Source organism: Pleurodeles waltl, chromosome 6 (genome assembly GCF_031143425.1).
Source record: "Pleurodeles waltl isolate 20211129_DDA chromosome 6, aPleWal1.hap1.20221129, whole genome shotgun sequence".
NCBI lineage: Eukaryota > Metazoa > Chordata > Amphibia > Caudata > Salamandridae > Pleurodeles > Pleurodeles waltl.
In genome coordinates, this window is record NC_090445.1 from 106,807,712 (window position 1) to 106,830,468 (window position 22,757).

At 43.4% G+C, this 22,757-nt stretch overlaps 1 protein-coding gene across 4 annotated transcripts in view; it reads left to right on the forward strand.

Annotated features, from left to right (window-relative positions):
* The window catches only part of CACNB1 (calcium voltage-gated channel auxiliary subunit beta 1), a 335,868-nt gene extending 328,803 nt beyond the window's left edge, over positions 1–7,065 (forward strand). For all 4 annotated transcript variants that reach the window (XM_069237464.1, XM_069237466.1, XM_069237465.1 and 1 more), the window contains one exon: positions 653–7,065. In XM_069237464.1, the coding sequence (XP_069093565.1) occupies positions 653–1,123 (471 nt within the window). In that variant the 3' untranslated portion in view covers positions 1,124–7,065. The remainder of the gene's footprint in view (positions 1–652) is intronic.
* Positions 7,066–22,757: the final 15,692 nt, after the last annotated feature.

Below are 22,757 nucleotides of genomic sequence, written 5' to 3' on the forward strand. Positions count from 1 at the left end.
CAATAATATTCATGAGGTATGTCGCAATTTGCGACCTATTGCTAATCGCTAAAAACACATAGATGGTGGCCTACCATGGACAACAGACCACCATGCCTGTGTTTGCATTTAAATAAAGCAACAGGTTTTTTTTTTTAATGTAGCCTGTTTTCCTAAAAGAAAAACAGGATGCATTTAAAAAATGTTTTTTGTTGTTTTTTTTTTAAGAGTAGTTCTGCTCTCCAAAAACACTTTCGCAACTGCATTTCGCATAGATCCCCGAATCACAAAATAGGTTTGGTACATAGAAAAAAGGCATTTTTCTGGTCAAATAGGGTTGTTTGCGACCTGAAAAAATCTATGTACATCTGGCCCTTAATTTCTCTCAATATCCGCATAGCAAATAACCGGCCCTCCATTACAGTGGAGGAGTCCATGAAATGTTTTTGTTTGAGTCGAGTACCTCTTGTTGTTTTATGGCAAATTTTGAAACTTAAAAAATAAACCCTCTAAATCAATGAGAATAGAAGTATCCCACGCAGAATTCTGCTTCTGTTTGTGTAACATGCTTTAGCTTTGTGATCCTCCAAGATACCAGTTTGTCTGCTAACAGATTTGTCCTCTGTTCTTTTGTCTTTGCATGGTGTGTGAAATTCTTGCTTCTACTAACAAGGGGCCTTACTTAGTGCACGCGGACCAGCGGCCCGAATATGCGCTGGACCAAAGAATGGGAATGCACGATTACCAGGAAGACTTGTGCAAGAGTGCCCACCTCTGCTCCGGGCAGCTACACGGCCGCAGTGTCACCCGTGGCTTAATCAGACAGGAGACATTTGACTCGGAGACCCAAGGCAGCCGGGATTCGGCCTACACAGAACCTGGCGACTCGTGCATGGACATCGAGACAGACCCATACGAGGATCCCGAACCTGACCCACGGGGGACTGGAGCATACCGTGGCGGCCTTGTTCGACACCAGAGGCAGGGCTCCTGGGATGAAGTAGGTCCTGACCAAGAGAATCATAACCGGCAGCCAAAGGGACGCAGCAAAGCCCGAGACCGGTATTGCCAAAATGAAGAAGATGTCATGGCCAGGAACAAGAATGACATGGATAACTGGGGGCGGGATGTTTATATTCGTTAAGAGGTGGCCCTTGACCTTCATGGCATTCTCTTTGTACACCTTTGTAAAGCCCCGTTCCCCCCCCCAAGTGGGGTTCAGAACCTGGGTGGTAAGAACAGCAAAGGTAAAGGAGCCTCCTCAACCAATCTCTTCCATTCTGCTCCTCAAGGGTCTTAAACATTCCAAACATATCTCCTTATGCCATCATAATCCCCTGTTAGCAGTTCCTACACCCTTCAGCCAAGATGCTTCTGGTCATTTTCTAGCATGGGATCTTTGATTGACGTGCCTGTGTCTAGTCCCATTTGCTGGATGGTCTCAGAACACAGACCCAGTTATCCCAATAGCTCTATTGCTTTTAAAGCCACCTTTTGAATCTCAATAAACCTTTCATACCTCTTTATTTACCCGCCCTATCCCAATTCCCTCCACACGTCTGGGTTTAGGTAACAGGCCTTTGCAGTTTAAAAAATTGCTATTTCCATATCAGCATGCTTGTTTTCAATTGTAGAACTTTACCATCCTCCCCCATGACTTTTTATACTCTGCTCAATTTCGGCCCAGTCTTGTTTCACTTCTGCAAAGAGGCATGCTGAGGAGGTCACAAAGAACCAACTGCTTTCCACCCCCTCCGTCCACCATGTGACGGCCTTTTTATGTAGCGATTTGCAGTTTCACTGTAACAATTCACGTTGGGCTGCAATCCCCGTTGTAAGATATGGCTACCTGATGCTCAAATAGGCCAAACTTCAATTTTCCCGTTTTCAAGGCAGGGCGACTCTACTCGTGATCAGCTTCAAACAAGGAATTTCTATGTGATTTAGCAAGAGCCGTCATTTCTGAGGCCTCTACACTCCTGCTGCATTACGAGAAGCTTTGGTGACACAATCTGCCTTGTCAGCAGCTGTGGCAAGGGCCAGAGGAGAGCTTCAACCCTTGTACACCCAGTGCCTGAACCCTTTTGCTCATTCTTAACAATTTGTCCACGTGTGCCCAGGGTGCCAGTGTGCTAATGTGTCCTCAATTTTGCTCCAGTGCCTCAGAGCTCCAGATAAATTACAATTTCCAAATGAAGAAAAACAACTGTTAAATGTGTGTGTGTGTACAAAGTATAAATACTTTGTGGATGTTTTTATTTTGGGATGGGAAATGCTTTTTTGGTGGGCTGGTGTGTATCAGTATCACAATAATGCACTCTCTTCTAGCACTCTTTAAACCTTGATGCCATTCATTTCCGTGGGAGGGATAGCATGCATCTTTTAGCCCTCCCTAAAGAACAATACCCCTTTGCCAAAGTAGGGAACATCAGTCCCTCACCGCATAATAACAGAGTTGTAGTGGATTATAGTGGACCTTTGTCAAAACAGCAACACCGGGGCAGGCGCCCAGCAGAGAAGTGCAGGGATTGCATGTGCCAGCATGCATTGGCTGCATGGATAAAAAAAAGAGGCAGTGTGCTCCTTTTCCTGCTTTTCCCTAATTTGACTACACTGCAACAGTGAAGTTTGTGTTTCAGTTTTACGCCATCATCCAGAAAATTTTACTCACTCACCTGAGGAGTGTGCTGGGTTAAACAGAGCCTGAACTAGTCCAGTGTACAAAGTACTGCATTTAGAAACACACCCACTGAAACTAAGCAAATGTTTCTTTTAACTGTATGCATTGAGATATAATTCAACATTTTATTGACCACTCCACCAGCTCAAGGGGCCATTTCACCATTTCTTTTGCTTGTGCCAAGGTATAGTGGGTGGGAAAGACATGGCCCGTCTGGTGCAGTATGGCTGCAAATTTAGAGGAGACAGTCTTCTTGTTTCTTTCTAGACTGTTGTGATCATACTTTGCTGCTATTTTTCAAATGACTTTTCTATCCATCGTTTTGGGGGAAGGGAGACATGAAAGGAGTTGGATTTTTAGACTTGTTTGGAGCACTGTGGTGAGAAAACATTTTGGAGGTGCTCTCTTTTGGTGCTGAAATTGAACTTTCCTGCTTGAGCACACCATGAGGATAGGCCCCAGTGCCGGCTGGAATGGATGAACAGCCAGATGGAACTGTGACACCATTACTGACAATGGATTTGCAGGTGGTTTGGAAACAAGCTGGAGTGTTCTTACATGCGATCAAGACAATGGAACAGATAAGGTGCATTTCTGCTGAGTAGGCTTGTTTACCTCTAGACACCATCGAGAAGATCAGAAAGCAGCTGTGAGATCATTCAAAGCAGGAACTGTGTGATTTGAAAAGTGGTGTGTTTAACATTCTGTCATTAATTTTGTGATGTGAAGAGTTATCCAATTCTCAGTGCCCCTTCTTTTTGATTCAATGGACGAGGTTTCCAGTTATGATGACCCGTTTTCCCCATCAGAGGACTCTTCTCTCGAGGTCTGGTTTGGAAATCTGACAACTAAGTGCATAATTGATTCCAGGATTACTGGTAGTAAAGTAAAATTCTGCACATGTATTTATTGCAAATGTCTGTCAAAATATACTTTGATAATTCCACTTCTTTATTGGTGTAAAAAAACAAATGAGCCTTATAAATTCATATTTATCCTGACCTAATAGCCTTTGTTATCAACAGTAATGACCTTGGTGAACAGTTGTAGTATTACTGTACAGTTTAAACGTCACTACAAAGAAGATATTTGCCGTTTCAGTGATTACAATTTATAATCAGAGATGTGCAAGCTGTAAGTCAGGAAAGAGTTTAAGAACAGGAAAGGGTTTTTTAGGAATTATAGAGAAAAATATCTCTCCCCGTCACCCCCCCAAGCCTGCGTAGAACGAAAGCTACACTTCTCTGAGCCCTTGCCTTATGCACACCTACTGTCCAAGAGCCACAGATCCCTCTGTCACTTTGTGTTTTACAACCCTGTTCTCTGTGGTCACTATATAGCATGTGGCCAGTGTAGGAACAGCCAGCCAAATCCTTACCACCCTTCCAGGGTATCCACATAAGATCAATTTGCATGCATCAAAACTACATGGAATTCATCATGTACATAGTAGGTGAAACACCTTGCAAATCTGGTATAAATTTGGTGCGCCTGGACATATGTTGGACATCCTGTGGTAAATTATTCTAGCTGTACAGCTCTTTAAAGACTTACCTTTGTATTACACTCTTCATATAAAATCGCACTTTTTACATATACGTCTTTTAATCAGTATTCACATTTTCCATAGGGAACTCATTGCTCCTGCTCTAGCTGTGCAGCTCTTTAAAGACATACATTTTTATTAAACGGTTCACATAAAATTGCTGAGTAGCACTTCCTCAATATACATCTTTCAATCAGTACTTCACATTTTTTTTAGGGATCTCCTTGCTCCTGCTCTCTACTTTCTAAACCCTGATTTCTGCCTAGCTCCGTGTCGCAAGGACATCATGTTTCCAGACTTTCATTTGACTACATAGGGAGATGTGGTCTTTGGTTGCTTCTGTTGTACCTACTGGAGTGAAGCACCTGTAAACAATTACTTGTAACCGAAAAGCCAGAGACTGGCAATGTATTCTGAGGGTTATCTATCTATCTATCTATCTATCTATCTATCTATCTATCTATCTATCTATCTATCTATCTATCTAACTATCTCTCATCTTGCTTGTTTGTCTCTCTAAAACATGCCTGTCAAACTGTCTCATCTGTTTGTCCATCTAACTAGCTGTCTGTCTACATATCTATTTCTTGTAAATTCTCAGATCATTTTGAATCCTTGGTTTGAAGAAGGTCCCCTTTAGCACTGACAGCAAGCTTGTAACATATTTCTTGAGTGTTAGGTTGTGACTTAAGCTCCCCTACGTCTTATCTTTCTTTGTTTTGAAATGCGGTAGAAATGCACCCCATGATGATGTACACAGTATACAGACATTTCAAACACATACCGAGGGATTCTGCTTCACATAAGAAAGGGCATATGTCTGGTTAAAGAGAGTTAAAACTGTGTGTGGAAAACAGTGTAGAATTGAGTTCTAATTATGTATCCAAAAGCAATGAACGTTTAGAAAATGTCACCAAAGTATATGTATCTTATTCTCATTCTTAATAGTCTCACACCTGGACCGGGAAATGGTGTTCCCAGGACCCACAAAGTCACAATTTGCAGCTGTTATGTGTGGATGCAGCTCATATGCTAGTGCGGTTTCGTTGAGATATTACATTTGTCAGTAGTGGAAATCAGGTTTTGATGGGATTATGCCGGATATGCTAAGGAAAACAGCCACCTTTGCCGTATTCGGCACACCTGGCACCATGTCGTACCCAAAGGTCTCGCCTGTACCCTTAGTGCCATCCTATAGGGTTGTGGTGCCTTCTGAGTCCCATGAGAATGTCACTTCATATTTTTCTATTGTTTGCTATTTTACCAATGTCATGTATACGTGTTTCCATCTTTGCTCTGGTATGAACTATAGTACGTTATAGCCAATCCTTTAAAAGCTCCAGTTTTGCCCCAAATGTCCCTTAACTTGCTTTTTTGAAAGTGACACCCTTCCCTCACTATGTTTTATTTAGCAATGGCTGCCTAGTACATTTGCTTTCCTTCCTTAAAAATGTCTTTTGTCTAGAAAGCCAATAGAACTGCCAAATATGCCTGCCCCCTCCCCCTCCACGTAGTGGCTTTATTGGTCTGTGGTGTGTTATAATTTTACTGTATGATGTTTGTAACAATTTATTACAGCCAGACATTTTAAAGTTCCCCATTAACCATGGCTATGCATTAACCAACTTTCTTGTTTGGAATATTTGTGGAGTAGCCTCCATGACTGATTACAGCAGTAGATGTGTTACTGAATGGTGAAGACCGCGGAATCTGCTCATAAACCGTCATGCATGGTGTTCACATTCAGAGCTGATGGACCACTATTCCTCTAGTGTCTTTCTTGCATGTTACTGTAGTTTCCCTGCATCACTTTCTCAGACAATTCTCCTTTCTGCATTCTGAGCCCAATCATTTGCTGGTGCCTTCAGCAACTGTAGTGAAAGTCTCCTTCAGTGCCAAGTGTGAAGAATTTTGAAGAAAGCTTAATATTAGTTTCTTAAAGTTCTCCCCAGGGTGCAGCCTGGGTCTCCTTAAACAAAATCAGAGCTCAGCCATCCCAAGTTGCCTTTAGCAGTAATGGTGAAAATCTCCTGGCCCTTTAATGCCACATGTGCAGGTTTCTGCTCACCTGGGAGATCATTTAACATATTTTTATATCTCTGTTAAGGCTCAGGCCGTTTCGTTGCCTGCATTCTAGGCATTATCATCTGACGGTGCCTTCATTAATGAGACCAAACCTTTCCAGCTCAGCCCTTCAGTGCCAAGTGTCTGTAAACCTCTATCTGACTGGGAAAGAGTTTAAAAAGCCTAAGCATAGAGTTCACTTTTCCAAAACCTTTTGCAAATGGCCTGCACTGCACAGTTTCTTTGAAATCTAAGTCCACAAATTTGATGAGTTTACTTGAAAAGTATAGTTTTGGCCTTTAACAAAGTATATCAAAGTGCTTGATATATATATATATATATGTTGGGGTTCAAGTGTCATCTTTAATCAAATAAGTGCACATATTGCATAGAATTTACTAACAGAATTTGGCAGGAGATTTCCCATCTAATGTTTCGGGAGAGCCAGTGATATACAGATTTCTGCACCGCCTTTCTACTTCCCCCTTTGGGCCTTCAAGCTTTTTAGGGTGACCATATCCTCTTGTATCAAAGTCCCACTATCCCAATGTCACTTGTCTTTGTGCCTACAATTTACAAAACACCCCCAATGTAATAAGAGACATCGGAATACACACATAGCTGTCCCAAAGGTCCTGTTGTTAAATAAGGAAACCCCTTTATCTTGCAGAATACTCCCATGTGCCACCCACGCAGCTTGGGTACTCTACCTGTGTGAGAAGACTCAAACCTTTACTATGTAGCATCATGATGTTCTATTTGCATTTTGCATAATAAAGTCTGTGTTCTTTTTCAATGTCCGTGCTAAAGATGTGAGCAATTTTGAGAAAAAATGTATTTATGTAATTTTATTTAACAAAAGGAAAAAAACTGACGTTATGAATGTTAACTGTTCTTCTTTCCTTCTTTATTTTGTATGGCTTCATTACATGTGGGGTTGTTTGTGTCATAAATGTGCTTGATTGGCAGTACTAGAAAGAAACTGGTATGTTGGTTACTAGTAGATGTAACAACAAGATGATGTCTGTAAAATGTCTGTCAGTTGCATATACAGAATATTTCAGAGGCAGTGGTGTCTGAAGTGGCTGCAGTGATGTGCCTGAATGATTGAAGTAACAAGAAAAGAAGCTTTGGATATAAGAATTTATTTCTAGTGAAATAAAAGTAATGAGGGACACATATAGAAGTGGTCTTCTACTATCAAAGTTTAATAGTTGGAGAACTTCCAAACAATACACACTAACAAGCTCTGCTCTCTAAATCTGTTCATCACTACACAAAGGTAGAGAGCCAATACTCCTAAAGATGACCACAGAAAAAAAAGACGGTTGAAACATGTCAAGACATGCTCGTATCTTGGTAAAAATTAACATTGTTTATTGTTCTACCACTGACCTAAACCAAAGGGGCATACATTACCCACTATGCTATAAACAAAACAATACAGTGATAGTACATACTAACCTTAAAGTAAACCACTAAGAATGACATACCTTAAGTTAGGATATAAGCCATAAGTCATCTTAGAACACATATTCTATAATAGCAGTTCACATATACTAGACAAGGAGGTAAAACGAACAAGTACAATGTCTCTAGCTTTTGTATGATTTACAGATTCACACACTTATTTAAATACTCCTGATATTTCAATGCCAATCTTCTGTAGAGTAAGTTCATGTGTATATTAATACTTCATATTGTTGATCTCCACACCGTGTAGTTGATCTTTGTAATGCCACGCAAGCTTGTTTTCACCCATAATTCAATCCAACATCAGTAACGACACTACTAGTTACAACTTTAGTCTCAGTCTTTACAGCATGTTATTAGTGAATCAGCCGTTATCTGATCTCTAATTCTGCTTAACAAAGTAGAAATGTTTCTCCTTTAACAATTTCTGTATTGGAAAAAAAACGTTACGCCAAATCACTGTTACGTAAGATTCACACAGAGAGAAGATAGTTAAAGGTGATCTACAAACAGAAAAGTGCCCGCAGACATTATCCAGCCATTCTATGAATTTTTCTTCCAACATCATGAGAAAAAATGTCTATGAGAGTCTTGTACATTCAGCTGGAAATAGCTGACAGGGCCAGGCAAACACAGACACTTGTACCCCCAAAAAAGAAATGGTTACACCAGCTCTAGAAACATAATCTGAAATCAATTCCATGTGCAAACTAAGCAAAATGTTTTCCAAGTGGCTATGTCTTCTGTAACGTTCAACGTTTTTAGGCTCCACTTACATTTCACTGATTTGCTGAGTCCAGTTATTATTATTGGTTTTCAGAATTTCGTCTTTCCAATGTCGAGGTTTGTCTCTTCTGTGTCACTCATACCATCTTTAAAATTCTGAGCAAAAGCTTTGATTCATCATTGAGCCCGGTGCCGTGCTGTCACCCTCTCCACCATTGTTGAAAGTCCAACTTTGTCTACAGCTTCGAAACTGACTGTGGTATTGATCAAACTGAAATCTTTAGTGTCACAATTTGTCAGACAAAGAAAAGCAAAAGCTAAATTAGAAAATGCTTATGAAAAGTGTAAAGAGGAGGATAAAGAAGTGCAAAACAGAAAAATAAATTAATTACACAAAAAATCAAGTGGTACAGTATAGGAAAAATGAGAGAAATTAAGAAAGCAAGTCATCCACAAAAAAAACCAAAACGGTCCTACTTCCACTAGAATCCAGTAAAGTAATACCGAGTGTGTTTTTGAAAGAGTACATCAAATCTCCTCGGCTGATTTTAGAATGAGCAGGAGGAAGCTTCTTAAGTTAAAGTGGGCAGCTTGATGTTGCCAACTAGATCATGAGGAGGGAGTCTGGTTTTCTTTTCAGGAAGAGCCAAAGGCGAAACGTACCAGGATTCTCACTACCACAATACTGTTCATTAAAATTAAGAAAATTATGTTTTGTCCTTCAGTCCTAGAGCATTCCCATCGGGGTCCTCAGAATGATCCAGACGCAAGACAAAACTAGGTAGCAAAAGAGCTCAGATGTTGCCTGATTTGAGATGTGAGCTGTTCTTCCAGTCAAGGCTTATTTAAACCTTTTTTTTTTTAAATCTACTTCAAATGTGATAATCATCTGCGCGTGTCAATAACCCATAACCTGGAGGTTGTTGACTCAGACGAAATACACATTTGTGAAGATAAAGTCATCCCCCATCAATCATAAGTCAAGAGTTTCACCTGTGATGTATAGATTAGGTCATTAGATGTGTTTTTTTAATACTTCTTTCAAAATAATGTGGATGATGGCTTTGCCAAGAACTAAATGAGACATAGATATAGGAAAAGAAATGGATGGGTTTTCTCAATGACCCCTCACCAAACTTCGGGGCTCAAAAAGTTATTATTTTTTAAGAGTCAAAGAAACACACTCCCTCCCTCTCCCCACCACTGAGGTCTTATAACCAGCCAACCTACACCATTTCACAAGGACACATCAACATCTAGGGCCTCATTACGAGTGTGACGGCCTTCAGACCGCCACACTCAAGGTGGCAGTCAGGACTGCCACTATTAGGGCGGTCCAACCACCACATTAAAACTGCCAGGATCCATGATCCCAGCAGCGTGGCGGTGGCAGAGATCGTAATCCGCCAGGACAGCGTTGCATGCAGCTCTACCACGCGGAGAACAGGTGGGGGGACCAAATGGGGTCTCCTGCACTGCCCATGCATTTGGCTTCGGCATTCCCCCTTCCCAGCACCCTGGCAATGTTCACTGTCTGCTCTGCAGACAGTGAACATTGCATGGGTGCTTGTTCACCCTGCAGGCTACAGCACTGCCGCTGGCTCGATTACGAGCCAGAGATAATTCTGTAGCCTGTTTCCCGCTAGGCAGGTGGGCGGAAACATGTTTCCGACCGCCGACCTAGCGGGAAACTCTTAACCCCGGCGGGAAGATCGCCACGAAGCTGGCTGCCACCCTGTCGGGAGTTTGGCGGATGGACTTTCCCATCCGCCAAACTTGAAATGAGGACCTTGGACCTCCCTACAGACATAAACAGGAGACTCCCAACCAAGAGAAGGTCATCAAAATGACCAGACTCCTAAATTCCACGTCTCACTAATGCCTTCTAAATTCCACATCCAGCCAATGCCTTCGCTGTGGACAACAGAATTACCAATTACACCTGACTATTTGCAGTAATATACACCCCACAAATCAATTGTTCAAATTTTACAGCCTGTCACTTACTCAACTTTAATTCAAATCCATCAGTGCAACCTACAAATCTGTACTTTGACAAAAACACTTTTTAAATTCAAAAAAGGTTATTAAAATATTTTGAAAATAAAAGTTTTTTAGATAATTTCTTAACATTAAATTATATTTATTTATATATTTAGCTAGTTTAAATACTGTAATTTATATTGAACATTATTTCCTGTGATTTTTTTGTAAGTCCCTTTCTCCACTATTTTCAATGGGAGTGAGTTGTGCCAGTGGCTGTTCATATATGGTTCTGAATTTACTCCATCTCTGAGATGAAGTACATTTACTACCTCTTTGGGTCCTTTGTGGCTGTAGTAACTTTAGAATTGCTGTTTGTGAATAGCAATGGGCTTATTGTTTTGATGGTGGATGCTGGAACCTCTTCATAGCCTCTTATTCAGTTAGATGTAAGCACTGCGTCTAACATAGTTTCACATGAGGTGCTCCTGAATCGACTATGAGATTAAAATCAGGGGCAGCCGAGCTTATTATATAATTGTTTGCAGGGACTGAAGCTGGATCTGTCAATTTTGAAAACTATATGACTGCAGTTGCTGAATGGATGCATTCTAACTGCCTGCAGTTAAACACAAATAAACCAGATTCTCTTGTTGGGGACGTACCCACATATGTAGGGTGACCATTAGTCACCCAATGTGTTAGGGTCTCCACCCACGCCAAAATTTGCTCTTAAAAATCTAGTTGTCAGGTTAAACAATTCTCTATCCATCGAGCCACAATTCAAAGCTCTCACTTCTGCTTGTTTTGGCACTCTTTGTCATTGGGTGCGGAAGCTGATTATTCATCTCATGCTTTGACTACTGCAACATCCTACATTTACGTAACACCAGGCAGGTAAAAAAATAGACTGCAGATTGTCCAGAATGCGGCTGCGAGACTTGGATATCATCTCCCTAAATATTGCTCAGTCTGTCAACAATTTTATAATCTGCATTGACTTCCCATAGAAAAGTGTATCCAGTTCAAAGCTGTGTGCTTGGCCCACCAGATCAACAAGCAGGGTGCATCTAGTCTGCTGCCTTTTCTTCAGCCTTACAAGCCGACCAGGGCATTACGATCAACTGACTCTAATCTGGTGGTGGTCCCCCCTTTCCACTGGCTAGGTGGGGTGGATGCTCCTTCCAAGCAATAGCCCAGGTGTTCTGGCATAATCTGCTTACACATCTACAGAAAATCTAAAATCATCTCTCTTTTAGGAACATTTTAAGACTTGGCTGTTTGCAGTCTAAACTGGGTTTGTACTGGAGGTGGTCAGAGTAGCAGGCAGCATTGGGACCCCTCTATGAGAGCAGTCATGCACTGCATAACTTAACTCCTCTCTAAACCCCTTCCATTTAGTACTAAGTATGTTAAATTATCCAGCCATTCTTCATGGTCCCTCCCATATTTACTACTATGTAGTAAACTTATATCTGTTAGGTTCTCCCCATAAAATGATAGGAGAAGTCAGGGTGGCGGTTTACACTCGTAGATTTGTGAATTGTAATTTGTAGTAAGTAATTCTACTAAAGAACAACTTACTTGTCTTCGGAAATGCCTTTTCTGGTAGAGAATCGATTTAACTGCAGATTCCTCGCCTTGTGAATACCCCAGACTGGATCCAGAAGATTTTCAATAGCAATTAACTTGCTCTTCATTAGGTGGCATCGTGCAGCTCTGTGTCTGATCCGTTCCACACAGATGTAACATTGGGGTTAATATATCTGCCCCACCTTTATACACTGGAGTCAGTTTCTTTCTGATCTCTGTCCGTGCCATTTGACACAAAGCCCATGTAAATCAGATATGACAGTGTGCCAATCACTAGATTGAGATCTTACTAGTGGACCTTATGAGTCCATTCCACAAAACCAGAAGAAGAGTGTGTTGCATAAACTGCGACTCTGGCATAGTTCTACAAGATGTGCTTTCCCACCCACAGTTGACACAGAGGAACTTGGTTCAATGCAACAGCGCTGAATGTGAAAGACAGGTTATTGTAGCCCTGCAGAATCCCACCCAAAACATTGTTAAAGTGGAATCACTGCTTATGGGTTATTAACAATCCATAAACTGGGATTTGGGGCACCATGGTTCCAGAAACAAACCTATATTGCGCTTTACAATATCATACACACATAAATGTTACCAAGACGAATAGACAATTTTAATAAAAAGCAACAGGGTGAACCGGTTTCTCAGTGCATCTAAAAGAATAGCACACAATATCATTAAAACAGCAATTAGGCACATTGCGAACAACGAGAATAAAATAAGCATTTCTAACATAGTTAAAATGTAATTTAAAACCTAACACCCTAAAACCTACTTCTATACACTATGCTAGGAGAGCATGGAAAGTAGAGCTTCTAACCTAGGCTTTCTTAGTGTGAGGCAACACACTGCATTCCTTGTTGACAGCAGAAGCTGTGGTCGTCAGGGAGGCATGATGGCAGTTTTCCATGTGAAAGGAAAACAACGCAGCAGCGTCCCTTCTCCTGACCTCAACTCATTACCCTCATTAAGTACAATGTAGTATCTTCTTGGTGCGCTGGCATCAGTCAGGACCATCTTTAGCATTATCAGTGCATGACCTCTCCTGGCACGTGGTCAAGGGGCAGTCCTTATGTATTAAATCTTATTGGAGACTGGAATTTCTGATATACGTCTAGGAATGTCTGACAGATTATGTGCATCAAGGTGTACATCTCAGGTGTTTCCTCATGAACATATAAGGTAAAAGGGCATCAATTCAGGCTACATTGTTCTGATTAAATGTTTGTGTTTGTTCCTATTTAACCTTGACATTGTGATAACTAGACATTTGTCCCAGACTAATATTGAATTAGGCGTTATATCTATGTCATTATATGAATGGCTTGACACTTTCATAGTCAGACAACAATGATTCTGCATACATTGGGGAAAAATGGTGAGTTATATTACTTACAATTGAGAAAATAGCGGCTCCCATTACCTAAGATGCAGTTGGGGCCTACTCAAAATGGAGTCGGACCTTAGGAGTGTTACGTCATCCCCAGCTTGTAAGTCTGAATGTCACATAATCGTGGGTATTTATTTAAAATATATTTAGGGATTTTGCTAACATGTAGGTAAAACCATGCTTTTAATTACTATAACATAAAACACTTAAAACATGGTAAATGTCAAAACACAATATATGACGTGTAAAATGTAAGAGCAGTTATTATATTTTATATATATACATAAATGATGACATGTAATGAACAAGCAAAGCATGAATACTTTTAAGCCTTGCATTGTTTCAGGCAATATTTAAAATGAAATCTGTCTAAAGTGTTCCTTATAGAGAGTTGTGTGGTGGCAATTACATATACATGGGATGATAAAAATAGACCAGATTAAAAAAATCTGCATAAAAAAGGAAAAGCAACAAATGAAAAAGTCTATTTGATATCCGTTCTCCCAGTTTATAGTATAGTCTCTGTTATGGATTGAATGCGGGTCACTGGATGATTCAGTAGTTGATTTCAGTCCTCATCAGAGGACATGTCAATGTCATTGGGGGCACACATAGCATACTTGTGGTCCTTAGAGAAACCAAAGAATGCATACGTATTGTCATTATCACACTTCTCATCTGAGGCGTTCGGTAATGTTAGAAGTTCTTCCTTTGAAGGCTCCAACATAAACAGTGTCATTATCAAGCCACTCATCAAGTGCTACATCAAAAGGTGCCACTGGTGAGACTGGCCTGTCATAGTCAGCATCCTGTAGAACGGATAGATGCATTGCTCGGCATTGTCTCTGGGGCTCTGGAAGTAGTTGCAGCATAGCGTTCATATGAAGATAAGACACCGGGACCTGTTCCAGATATAGGTCTAAAATAATTTCGGTTGGACAGTTTATGGACCAGAACCCCAGATTAACTTGAATAGCATCCATTTTGCGAAAGGATAGCATCCAGTTTTTGCAGAGTTCAGAAAAGAAAGCCAAACATGCCCCATAAATCATTCTAAAGTCTTGCTGCATCTTTGCTCAGCTGCACATTTATACTCCATGTTGTTGGTTTCCTTGTCGGAACAGAATAGAGCTTCTTCCATTTGTTCCTTTCTCAATAGTATATATGTGGATTCTTTTTCACCATTGTTTTCTGTGTTAATGTTAAATTGTAGGGTTAAAAATTGCTATTTTTCATTTACAATTTGCCAAGGAACAAAACCTGACCTAAGTGTTTGTAGTGTCCAATTTAATTGTATGATATCTCTTATCTGAACTTGTCTGTGTTGTAATAACCCCAAATCCCCTTTCATTAGATCTAAGGCTGAAGATAGAATGTGGTTTAGTGATTAAACCCTTTTAGAAAACTAGTGCATTCCATTGTTGATAACTTTCAAGACTCCTTGTAAATTTTCTTGATCTATTTGCGTAATTCTTTCTGCAGCTTCCCTTTCAGAGTATTTGTTTAGCCCATTGTGGCATACACTCCTATTTCCAGGAACCTCTTATTTCTAGTAGGACATGGTCCTAGAAAATAATCAGAAACATCCATGTTTTCTTTAATGAAAAATGTTTTTTCACAGCTAAAAGACTGCAATGTTCTAATCATCATTGCCAGAACTTACCTACTCTATATATAGTGACTATTACAGGCATTTGTGTGTTATAAGGTGTATTGGGACAACTAGCTTTAGGTCCAGGAGTGTTGTAAAGAAAATGACACATATTAATCTTATGGCCACAAGGCTAAACCGTCAACTGCGTAGAGTTATAAGTTCCATTTTAGATCATTTCATTTATATCTGAATGTGGCATATTTATTTGCAAGTACCAATTATTAACCAAAGTCAACTTAACTCTGGTATATAAAGGTTTCTTTGGACTTTCATTGTACTAAATCCCAGAAAGGTAGTCTGCTTGATAGGTTTGTCCAGAAAAATAATTTCTTTATGTATTATGCATGCTGGAAAAAAGGCTTCCTTGCCTTGAATCTGCCAAAATGCTGTTCCTAAATACTTTTCTCATCAATATTTGCTTTCTAATGCATGCATCCCTGCATAGCAGGATTTTGACTAAACACAGTGGAATAAATCAGTTTATTGGTAGTAATCAAGTTTTTCCAAAAGACAGGTTATTGTAGCCCCGCAGAATCCCACACAATACATTGTTAAAGTGGACTCATTGCTTTTTAGTTACTAACAATCCTCAAACCAGGATTTGGGGCACCATTGTACCGAAAACAAACTTATTTTTCTCCTTACAATATCATACACACACAAGTGGTACAGAGTGACCTTGTTTCCCAGCACATACAAAATAACTACATAGAAAATCATTAAAACAGCAAATAGGAACATTGTGAGCAACAAGAATACAATGAACATTCCTAACATAGTTAAAATGTAATTTAAAACCTTATACTCTAAAACCTGCTTCTATGGGCTACGGTAGGAGAGAATAGAAAGGAGAGCCTGCAACCTAGACTTTCTTAGGGAGGAGCAACACACTGCATACCTTGTAGCCTGCAAAAGCTGTGGTTATCAGTGAGTCATGAAGGCAGTGTTCTCTGCAAAAGGAAAACATATGACACAGCTGCGTCTTTTCTCCTGGCCTCAGATCGTCATCTGCATCAAGTACAATGTAGCAATGGTGCACTGCCAGCATACAAGACTGTCTACGGCAGTATCCTGTGCAATAGTGTGGGCATACGACTTCTCCTGACTATGGTCAAGGGGCAGTCCTATTATTATCAGAGAATGGAATTTCTGACAGAAGTTTAGGAATGTCTGACATAGATTATGTGCATCAAGGTGTGAGTCCTAGATGTATCCTTATGAAATTATAAGGTAAATAGACATTCTGATGGATACAACTACCTGTGGATTCCTCACCTAATGAATACTCCCATGGCGCCAGCATTCGACGGAAATCTTCTTACTAGTCTCTGCACGTCGACGAGGACGTCACTCTTGCCCACGCGACGCCGTCTGACGTCATACAGGCAATAAGAGGTCCTTGCCGACGTGCCGATGACAGTTCCCTTTTTTCCGTGCATTCGAAACGGTTATCTTCGAGGGAGCTACTGTTACCTTCGTGGTTACAGTGTATTGTCTGCTGCGTAGTCTTCTCTGCGGTAATAATGTCTCAGAGGAAGTCGGGTTTCAAGCCCTGTCGAGAGTGTGGGGGCAAGATGTCTGTTACAGATCCTCACTCCGACTGTCTATGGTGTTTGAGCTCCGACCACGACGTCTTGACTTGCGATTCATGTCAACACATGAATCCGAAGGCCCTCAAAGAGCGTGAGGCCAAGTTATTCATGGCAAAGTCAAAGAAGAAGGAGAAACATCATAAGAAGTCTTCTTCGCCAAGGTCTCACCGGCGTCATCGAGACTCCCAGCGCCGTAGAGACTCACGACGTCATTCCAGCAAGGAGTCTCGTTCGAGGTCACCTTCGGCTCGGCGTCGGAAGACTTGGGAGGTCAGCCCCACGGTCACGCCGCATCCTTCGACGCCGTTGCCCTCTCCGGCGTCACCGACTTCGCCTGGTCAGGCGTCGGTGATTGAGGTGGTGCAGCCTCTTGTGTTTTCTCCGGCGTCGCAGACGTCGAGGCCAGCGTCGGGGTCGCCCTCGATCCAGGCACCCCAGTATCCGGCTTTTCCCACTCCTGGAGCCGATAGTACAGCGTTTCTTAATGCGATATATACCATCTTTCAGCAGATGGCTCCAGGAGTTGCTCCGGCTGGTCCTTCGGGGCCCTTGGCCTTTTCGTTGGGTGATCCTGCGCCTCTTCGGCCGGCACCCTTTATGCCCTTTCTCCCTTTTGGGAATGTGGGCTCGGCGCCGGTGCCGGCGTCGGTGGCCGCTCCGGTGGCTTCGGATGTTTCGGCCCCGGAGGTTGCCCTTCCGTCGAGGTCAGGATTTTGCCCTGTGACTCCGGTTGGTCCATCGGCTCCAAGACCTCGTCCTCCGGCTCCTGCCTCGGCGCCGAAGCTGCCTGTGGCGCCGGACGCGGCGTCAGATGCTTCTGGAGATCGGCGCCGTTCTTCGACGTCGGCGGAGGCCATGTCGACTCCGCGTATCGAGGAGAGACTTCATTCGAGGAGGCGTGCTCTCCGTCTTTTAGAAGAGCAGGAGTACCAGCGAGTCCTAGAGGAGGGAGAGATTGAGGACTCTGGAGACGGACTGCATGGTCTGGATACAGCCAGTGGGCTGGACACTTCCCCTGAGTGGGACCTTTCATCACCAGGGGAATATACGGAGGAGGCTGCTTCCTTTCATGCTGTGGTGAGGAAGGCAGCGAGCTTTTTGGACCTGCCTTTGCCGGTGGCAGAGGCGAAGCAGAATTTGCTGACAGAGGTATTGCATCCGGCCTCTGCTGCAGCTGAGCCTCTCTTGCCATTTAATGAGGCTTTGCTGGATCCGGTGTTGGAGGTGTGGAAGAAGCCGGTGTCTTCCTCGGCCGTTCATAGGGCTGTGGCCAGGAGGTATCAAGCTGCACCATCTGACCCTGGCTTTCTCTCTAGACACCCTACGCCGGAGAGCTTGGTGGTGCAAGCCTCCTGTTCCTCAAAGTCAGCGCCTGGTTCCTTCCCGACGGTGCCTGGAGACAGAGACTCCAAGAAACTGGATGCGCAGTCCAAGAAAATATTTTCGTCATGCAGTTTGGCGTTGAAGGCCACCAACGCAACGTGCATTCTGGGGAGGTACATCCATGCTCTGATGGATGATATTTCGTCTTCATTTACGGAGCTCCCCCAGGGTCTCTTGGATGTGGTCTCGGACGCCCAGGCTGCCGCGACCCAGATTATCCAGTCTGGGCTGGACACGACCGACTCGGTGGCCAGGGCGATGGGCACGGCTGTGGTGGCAAGAAGACAGGCCTGGCTCCGAAACTCAGGGTTCTCTGCGGATGTGCAGTCGACCCTGCTGGACCTCCCGTTTGATGGGGACAGACTGTTTGGAGCCAAGGCAGATTCGGCCTTGGAACGATTTAAGGAGAGCAGAGCCACAGCCAAATCGTTAGGACTGCAAGCTCCTTCTTCCTCTGCCTCTTCTAGATTTTTCAGGAGGTTTCGGGGATTTGGGCGTGGCTCTTATTCCTCTTCCTTTCGGGGGAGGTTCCAGCAACCCGCCTCTTCCCTCCCCTATAGGTCATTTAGAGGGAGGGGGAGGGGTGGGGTCCGTACCAGAGGAGCCTCTCAACAGCACTCTGCCTCTTCCTCGTCCTCTGGAGGGGTGCAGCAGGGGAAGCAGCCTTAGGCTTCCACCGTTTCCCACTCACTCCTCTCCTGTAGGGGGAAGATTACAGCATTTTCTCCACAAGTGGAAGTCTATCACAACGGACACTTGGGTTCTTGGCACTGTGGGAAAAGGCTACGCCCTTCCCTTTCGGGAGTTCCAGCCCCTCATCCCGCCCCGCCCATGTTATTGTTCAGAAGAACACCTCCTGTTGTTAGAACAGGAGGTTCAAGTCCTCCTTTCAAAGGGCGCGGTAGAGTTGGTCCCAGAGCAGGAAAAGGGTCGAGGTTGTTACTCAAGATACTTCCTGATTCCCAAAAAGGATGGTCAGTTGAGACCAATCCTGGATCTGAGGATCTTGAATTGGTTCCTCAAACAGGAAAAGTTCAAGATGCTGACCCTAGCACAGGTGCTTTTGGCGTTGAACAAGGAAGATTGGATGGTGTCTGTCGACTTGCAGGATGCTTACTTTCATATCCCGATACTCAAGTCGCACAGGAAGTATCTCCGGTTTGTGGTAGGGTCGCAGCACTATCAGTTTGCGGTCCTCCCGTTTGGTCTTACTTCAGCACCTCGAGTCTTCACAAAGGTGATGTCAGTGGTTGCGGCGGAGCTCAGAAGGAAGGGGATAGCAGTATTCCCTTACTTGGACGACTGGTTGATCAAAGCCAAGTCCCCGGAGCTTGTGTTGCATCATCTGCAGTCAACAACCCAGTTGTTGTTCGACCTGGGCTTTTCGGTGAACGTGCCCAAATCTCACCTGGAGCCCTCTCAGCGCCTCCTGTTCATAGGGGCAGTACTGGATACAACATTGAGTCGAGCCTTTCCTCCGCCTCAGAGGATTCAAGATATTCAGGAATTGGTTCCAATGTTTCGAAATGGAGCGGTAGTTCCAGTCCTCAAGGTCCTTCGTCTGCTCGGTCTGTTTGCCTCCTGCATTCTGTTGGTCACGCATGCTCGCTGGCACATGAGGGCTCTTCAGTGGTGCCTCCGAAGGCAGTGGTCTCAACACAAGGGAGATTTAGAAGGTACTGTCAAGATCTCCAGAGATGCTGCTGTGGAATTGAAGTGGTGGATTGCGGGCAACAATCTTTCACAGGGAAAGCCGTTCGCGCAGTCGCCACCAGTGGCCACGGTAATAACGGATGCTTCCACCCTAGGATGGGGAGCTCATCTGGGGGATCTGGAGATCAAAGGGCTTTGGTCTCCAGAGGAACAGGTGTTTCATATCAATCTGTTGGAGTTACGGGCTGTACGTCTGGCTCTCAAGGCCTTCCTCCCATCCCTTCGTGGTCAGTCGGTACAGGTCCTGACGGACAATACTACCACGATGTGGTACATAAACAAACAGGGAGGAGTAGGGTCGTACCTTCTCTGCAGAGAAGCTCTTCGGCTATGGTCCTGGGCAAAGGACCATCCGATTTGCTTGGTGGCAAATCATCTGGCCGGGGTCTTGAATGTACGTGCGGACAGTCTCAGTCGCCAATTCTCGGCAGACCACGAGTGGCGTCTCCATCCAGATCAAGTCTGTTTAATCTTCCAGATGTGGGGGTTTCCTCGGATAGATCTGTTTGCCACTCGGGAGAACGCGCATTGCCCGTTATTCTGCAGCCTCCAGTATCCGATGCAGGGAGCGTTGGGGGACGCGTTTCAGATAACCTGGTGCGACCAGTTGCTTTACGCGTTTCCCCCCATACCCTTGATTCCTCGAGTGTTGAGGAAAATTCGCCAAGACCGGGCCCAAGTCATCTTAATAGCTCCGGATTGGCCAAGGAGGGTATGGTACTCCGACCTTCTCCAACTCTCACTGTGCCCTCCGCTCCGTCTCCCTCTCAGGGCAGACCTCCTCTCGCAGTCGCAGGGGCAGGTTTTACACCCCAACCTCCAGAGTCTGCACCTACATGCTTGGAGATTGAACGGGGCAACCTGAGTTCCTTCTCTCTCCCGCCTGATGTAGTGGATGTTATCTTAGCGGCCAGGCGACACTCCACTAAATCTATCTACGCTAATAGGTGGTCTAAATTTGTTATGTGGTGTGGAGAGAGACAGATTGATCCCTTACATGCTCATCTGTCACATGTTTTGTCTTTTGCACTGTCTCTAGCGCAGAAAGGTTGTGCAGTGGCTACCATTAAGGGTTATTTGTCGGCCTTGTCAGCCTTCATTTGTCTTCCAGACCAACCGTCGTTATTTAAATCCCCTATTGTTCTCAGATTCTTGAAAGGTCTTCTGAATCAATATCCTCCAAAACCATTCGTTATGCCTCAATGGGATTTGTCCTTGGTCCTGACTTTCCTTATGGGGTCCCCTTTTGAGCCTATGCATTCTTGCCCTTTAAGGTATTTGGTTATTAAAACAGTATTCCTGGTAGCTATAACATCTGCAAGGAGAGTGAGTGAGTTGCAGGCCTTATCGGTTAAACCCCCTTATATAACGTTTTATGGGGATAAGGTGGTGTTGAGGACCAAGGCTGCTTTCCTTCCGAAGGTTGTTTCACCCTTCCATTTGGCTCAGACAATCACTTTGTCCACGTTTTATCCTCCGCCTCATCCTTCAAAGGAGGAAGAAAGACTACATCGCCTGGACCCAAAAAGGGCGTTGAGCTTCTATATCGACAGAATGAAGGATATCAGGCTGGAGGATCAGCTGTTTGTCGGATACGTGGGCAAGAGGAGAGGAAAGGCAGTCCACAAGAGAACACTCTCCAGGTGGGTTGTTCTTTGCATTAAAATCTGTTACTCTTTGGCAAAGAAGGATCCGCCTGAGGGCATTAGAGCTCATTCCACCAGAGCTAAGTCGGCCTCTTCGGCCTTGGCCAGGGGTGTTCCTGTGGTCGACATCTGCAAGGCCGCAACTTGGTCGTCCCTTCACACTTTTGTGAAACATTACTGTTTGGACTCTGAGGTCAGAAGGGACGGTCATTTTGCACGGTCAGTGCTGCAGGATTTCTTGGTTTGACCATTTAGGCACCCACCGCCGGGCGTGGTACTGCTTTGGGACTCTATTCATTAGGTGAGGAATCCACAGGTAGTTGTATCCATCAGAAGAACGAGTTACTTACCTTCGGTAACGACTTTTCTGGTGGATACATTAGCTACCTGTGGATTCCTCACGGTCCCACCCGCCTCCCCGTTGCCTTTTTGGTCTCTCCAAGCAATCCTTGAGTGTGCTCCTTTTGGGTCTTCAAAGTTGCAATACATTTTGCATACATGATATTTGTATATATGTGTATATTTATATATAAATCTATATATATTGTGTATATACATGATTCGTATGTATAAATATATTTATTTGTAAAAAAAAAAAAAAAAAAGAAGGTTATATTCAATCTACAGCTATTTCATTGCAATGTTGTGTGATTTACAATATTAAGAGATGTTGCTTTGCTCTTTCATTACATTGGGTTATTATTATTCTCATGCACGTAAAAAATGTTGGTACTGTCATCGGCACGTCGGCAAGGACCTCTTATTGCCTGTATGACGTCAGACGGCGTCGCGTGGGCAAGAGTGACGTCCTCGTCAACGTGCAGAGACTAGTAAGAAGATTTCCGTCGAATGCTGGCGCCATGGGAGTATTCATTAGGTGAGGAATCCACAGGTAGCTAATGTATCCACCAGAAAAGTCGTTACCGAAGGTAAGTAACTCGTTCATTCAGACTACAATGTTTTGGCTATATACCTGAGTTTGTTCTTATTTGACCTTAACACTGTGATAACTAAACACTTGTCCCAGACTAATGTTGCATCAGGTGTTATATCTATCTCATTGTCTGAATTACTTGACACTTTCACAGAATGATAAGGTCAGACGACATCTGCATCAATGTCAGACATGACAATGATTCTGCACAAATTGGGGAAAAATGGCAACTCCCAATACCTAAAATTAAGAAAATTGTAATTCTCATTGCCTAAGATGAAGTTGGTTCCTACTTAAAATGGAGTTGGCCGTTAGGGGCTTTATGTTCATTGGGTTGGTGAAGAATCTGCAGTTAGACGGTGTCTCTTCCAGAAAAGCAGTTACCAAAGGAAAGTAAC